The sequence below is a fragment of the Marmota marmota genome, unplaced genomic scaffold (assembly GCF_001458135.2).
Source record: "Marmota marmota marmota unplaced genomic scaffold, marMar, whole genome shotgun sequence".
In the NCBI taxonomy this organism is placed as follows: domain Eukaryota; kingdom Metazoa; phylum Chordata; class Mammalia; order Rodentia; family Sciuridae; genus Marmota; species Marmota marmota.
The window spans coordinates 5,299,103-5,304,622 of NW_026000079.1; the positions used below are offsets into that span (position 1 = coordinate 5,299,103).

The window sequence follows — 5,520 nt, forward strand, 5'->3', positions numbered from 1 at the left end:
AAAACTAAAAAATAAATATTAAAAATTCTCTCTCTCTCTCTATATATATATATATCTATCTATCTATCTATCTTAAAAGAAGAAGAAGAAGAAGAAGAAGAAGAAGAAGAAGAAGAAGAAGAAGAAGAAGAAGAAGAAAGAACCAACAGAATGTTAGTTAACACAATACAACATTACATCTTGTTAGACCAGGTCGCAAGAAAAGACCACTGACTCCAATGAAAATCAAATTAAAGCAAGCTTATTATTTCGACCGGCCGGGCTGCCTCTCCCACCCAAAACCGCGGGAACAAGGCAGCAGCAGCAGCTTTCCTGCAGCCCAGCTTTATAGCCCAGAAAGTTACACAAAGGGGGGTTACAGATAACAGAACTCTGAGGAGCATAACACTAATGGTAGTTTACATTTTTGCTGGCCCCGACATCAGAATTTATGAAGATCATTAGAGCCTCAGAGAGGGTCGTTATCTGACCAGGGAAGGCCAAGATTTGTGAGGCCTCACTAAAGTTTGAGAGAGGGCTGCTATCTGGTCAGAGAGCCAGGCATGGGTGAGTTCAAGGCCTGGGCAGGCATTCCAAGCAGGTTCAGAATTTGCAGTAATTTATAGTAAAGCCGAAATTAGCTTTTCATGGCTTTGTGGCGAGATGGCTCCCAATTTTAAGAAAAGATCAGGTTGGGTCTATCAATCTGAAACATGGATCTAACAAAAGCTAAGAGCTTTCAACCCCTTTGTGTGGGAAAGTGGCAAAATGTTTTCATGTTTCACAATATTAACCTTTAAACAGATCAAAATACATGTAAATTTCCATCCCAGTGTAAAAATACATCTTATGGATAATATGTCCAGTTACAGAATATTAAATAATATAAGTAAATCTCCAATTAAATATATTTCTATAAGTTTAAAATTATCATTTCAGACAACATTAGTTTGAAGAGCACCAGCTTGGTAAACGTGATCTCCTAAGCTTTATATCTTAAAACTTGTATATTAGGATAATATATTTAATATACAAAGAATAACTAATAGTGTCACAATTACACAGATGTCCTTTATATTAATTAGGTTTAACTTTCACGGTAAAATTCAGGATCCATAATTAATTACAGTCTGCAGAGTTTAGCAGTACTTTCATAAAAAATCAAAGATAGCCTTAAATCTCTCATACATTTAGGAATAGTGTTAATAATCAGAAGTAGACTTAGTCAAAGAAGATAGATATAAGCCAGTTTTTCCAAAAGCAGTGTGGCCCTTTTTTGCCAGATGCAATGTAAAAAAGACGGCACTTATCGGTTAAACCTATATGAACTTTTATTTTACAAACTTTTATAGAACATTTCGATAAGGCTCAGACAAACATATTTAGTTTCAGATGTATACATATCTCTAGTCACAAATATTTAGGTTATTCATGAAAATCAAGCCTGGTCAAGATGTTATGTCATCTGTTTCTCTGACAAGAAAATTCTAAAAGCACTTTAATATCTCATAGCTCTCCAGTCTTGCACAAATTGGTACTTAATGCTGTGAGGTTTTTTAACAGGCAGAATAGGCAGAGTAGGATCTCTGGCAAAGATGACTCTATTTACATTTTAAACACTGTCCAGAAGAGAATGAATGCCTCCTTCTTAAGGGGTTATTTTCCCCCCTAGGGCAAGTTATTTCCTCCTAACACAAATCTGGTTAAGGTAACACTGATCATCCTTCTCACAGTCCCTTTGACCTAAAAGGCATTCCTTGTGACTAGCAAAGTTCATATTCCACCCCAGTTAAGATAGGCGAGTTAATCATCAGACAATGAGTCTAATGGGTTCCAAATAAGGTTTTTTCAAATGTACAGACAACCCTGTGAGCGAAAGCCTCCCAGTCCACTCCTTTGTCCCAATGTAGCAGGAAAATGGAAACTGGGGTGGACCCAAATGGAGGTTCCAGAAAAACTCAGACTTAAGGACTAAACGCACACAGCCAAATAAAAAGTCATGGGCCAAGCCAACAACCTTAGTACCTTCCCAGCGTCTGTACAGAATAGATTCCAACAATTAGCTCCAAGACTTTTTTTTAACATTTTTTTTTAGTTGTTGATGGACCTTTATTTTATTTATTCATATGTGGTGCTGAGAATTGAACCCAGTGCCTCACACATACGAGGCAAGTGCTCTACCCCTGAGCTACAGCCCCAGCCCTAGCCCCAATACTTTTTTTAATGTCTATTCAGCATGGACTCTGATCAATGTCTTTATCCAGAAGCCTTAAGTCCCCAGACTAGTATGCTCAGGGGAAAACACTGATAATGCCAGTTACCTCCCCACTGTGTTGAAGTAGGCCATTAGGGTAGCACACCGAGGCAAGCATATAAAGCAGGGTTTATTTAAAAGGGGTAACACAGACTTCTCCTGGGAGGGAGAAGGGGGCCATGGCTGGTATCCTGGTATCCTGAGGTGAGGGGTTTACCTTTTTTATATGTCCTAGGCTTCTTTTGTTCTTCCACTCTCTCCCCCTTCTCTCTCTCCTTCCTGCATAGTGACTAGGCCCAGAAAATGCTTGGTGGGATGGCCAAAAGGTGATGAACAGATGGGCTAAAGGGGCAGGGGAGGAGTGATAGGGCAGGAAGGGGGTGAAATTAACAACTCCCTGTAGGGAGTGACAATCCCTGGGACAGTTTACCTTAGCAACAGGTTGGAGCAGGGTCAAGTTATCTTTGTTTTGTTTTGTTTTGGTACCAGGGATTGAACTCAGGGGCACTCAACCACTGAGCCACATCCCCAGCCCTATTTTGTATTTAGAGACAGGGTCTCACTGAGTTGCTTAGCACCTTTCCATTGTTGGGGCTGGCTTTGAACTTGAGATCCACCCGACTCAGCCTCCAGAGCCACTGGGATTACAGGCCTGTGCCACCCACCCCGAAGTTTATCTTGATAGGGTGGAGGAAGGGCTCTGAAAGCATTTCAGTCTCTCAGGGGGCAGTCTCCAACTTCCCAGAGTCACTCAAAGTGGCCTCCTAGATCCAACCTGACTTGATTTACCAGGCTTCAGCATCTGAGGGGAGTTCCATCTTTTTTTCCTCTCATTCAAGGCTAATTTTATTTCTTTTATTTTTGTCCTCTGCCATCATCCATAGATTACATTCTTTGAATCCATAAGACAAGAAGAACCCAGAAAGAAAATCAATGAGGCCTAGAGCCATATAGATTTCATTTTTCTCAAACTCCAGTTTTATTCCCATGAGCAAAGGGTGGCTGGAAAGCGGAGTAGAGGCCAGGTCCTCTTTGCCCATTTCACTGTAGACCAGGCAGCTTTCCTGAGATTTCCCCCGCCCCTCACCCCAGGACTGATGTCCCTGACCCACAGCAGGATGATTTGCAGCTGCTTGGAGCCAGGCTGAGAACAGCACTCAGACTGTAAGCAATGGGTTGAAAGTGTTAGATATGGAAAACGGAAAAAAAAAAAAAAAAAAAAAAAAAAAAAATAGTGTGGCCTGGGGAGAGGGAGTGAAAAAGAAAGCCATACATTGATAGCTTTTATGTCTTTCAAGACAGATCCTTTTCAGATGCTGGCCACAGGTGGGGTGATAGTGTTCCATCATCAAACCTAGAACGAGAGTCTCTGGGAAGCTTTGATCTCTATCCAGGTGCTGGCCACGGACCCCCAACCACAAACCCAAACTCCTGAGTGCCAAACTGACACGCCCACTAAACCACCTCTCAGTATAACCTGTATAAGCCCAAACTCCACTTCTGGCCAGTGGCTCACTGTTCACCAGGAAAGCGGGCCCATCAGAGGTGAGTCACCCAGTTCCTGCATGAAACTTTGCTCCTGAATAAAAAGCTGAGATGATCCGTGAAGTGTGAGTCTGGCCCGGTCCTTTTGTGCTAACAGAAAAGATTTTTTTGAATTTTATTTTTAAATCCTCTTTTCATGTCCTCCTATGCTCACACATTAGAAGCAGCATCTTTTCGGATCCAACTTAGTTTCTGACTGTTTGGACTCCTTACTGCATAATTGCATATATGCCTGCACATACAGAATCTTTCACTTGTTTTATCTCTGACAGACCAACTCTCAACTGCAAGATTGTGCAATAATTCAGAAAATTATTCAAAGACCAGATTGTTACAGTAAAACATCAGCTTTTTCTTAGATAGGTTTACCACTATAGGTAGCCCATTCAGCCAAGATCTTCGCCCCGCCCCCCCCCCAAAAAAAAACAATCTATAGGATCAACACAGTATTGCTCATGTCTAAAGGGCCGAAACAACAAAAACACAGAGACAAACAGAGAGGATCCCCAACCCATGGCTAACAGATGGGAACGTTTAAAATAGAACAGATAGGGGAAAATCCAACAAGTTCCCAACTCCCACTCAACCACCACAGATATCCCCACCAAGAGAGACCAGATGTTCCCACAAGGGGGAACCAGATGTGTAGAATCAGGGTCTTGGTGTGTACACCATAGGGTCTCACCAAACTGCCAAAATGTCCCAACTTTTTTTTTTATGGACACAATATCTTTATTTTATAAATTTATTTTTTATTGGTGCTGAGGATCAAACCCAGTGCCTCACATAAGTGAGGCAAGTGCTGTAGCACTGAGCCCCAGCCCCAGCCCCAGCCCCAGTGCTTTTCCTGCATAGTTTCCTTTTTTCTTAAAGCAGAGCAAGATGGAGCAATCCATGCAGTTCAGGGAAGGAAGGTGGGAATGCACCAAGCAAAAGGAGCAGCTGCTGGGACAACCCCTCAGTCCCTCCCTTGACTCACAGGAGTAGCTCCTCTGGTTCAACCCCAGGCACACTCGCCTGGCCCCTGTCCTGACTTGTCAGCTCTCAAAAAGTTCGCCTTCCGTCCTCAGCATGGAAGTGTGGTTGCTTGGAGTGCCAGGCCTGCCCGAGAAAGCCAGAGTGAGGGCTGTTCTAGAGTCCCGCCTGGGGTACAAATTTTGTTACCGAAATTTTGGTCCTTGTCTTTGATGCCAATTCATGCCAATTTAATACTGAGGACATGGTTTTGAGAAAAAGGGGGAAAAAAAAAGGTTTATTGCTTTGATGACAAAAGAGAAACACAGGGGACTTCTGTCCCAGAGGCTGTGATTCCGCCCATCAGGAGGAACAGAGGGATTTTAAAGAAACTTCAAGGGTTGCTTTCCAGGTGCGCTCTGGTAGGGGATCTTGGATCCTCAGGCAGATAGCTGCGTCCTGTGGTGGGTTTGTTCAAGGGGAAGAAAAGAGAACCTGTCTCCCTAATCTTGTTAGGGAGGGGGAGAGGGGGGTAAAGAGAGAGACAGAGAAAAAAACACTTGTCCTTTTACTATCTATAGGTGGCCACTGGCCAGCGTCCTCCGTGCCACCCCTCGTCCGCGCACCCGACCTTCGGAGGGACCGGGTCTGTCGCAGGGTGGAGGACTGACTGCTGGGATTACAGGGACCGCTGTAATCCGACGGCCAGGAGGTCGGCAGCTAAGCTGCGAGCGCCGGCGGGCCAGGCGCGGGGGACGGTCCCGGCCGCCTCCGGGCTTCCGAGGGGC

At 43.8% G+C, this 5,520-nt stretch overlaps 1 protein-coding gene across 1 annotated transcript in view; it reads left to right on the top strand.

The window, feature by feature from the left end:
• The first annotated feature begins 2,412 nt into the window (after positions 1 to 2,412).
• Them4 (thioesterase superfamily member 4) overlaps positions 2,413 to 5,520 on the top strand; it is a 32,728-nt gene continuing 29,620 nt past the window's right edge. Inside the window, exons 1-2 of the mRNA XM_015502665.2 lie at positions 2,413 to 2,427; positions 3,705 to 3,778. Of these exons, the coding sequence (XP_015358151.1) occupies positions 2,413 to 2,427; positions 3,705 to 3,778 (89 nt within the window). The remainder of the gene's footprint in view (positions 2,428 to 3,704; positions 3,779 to 5,520) is intronic.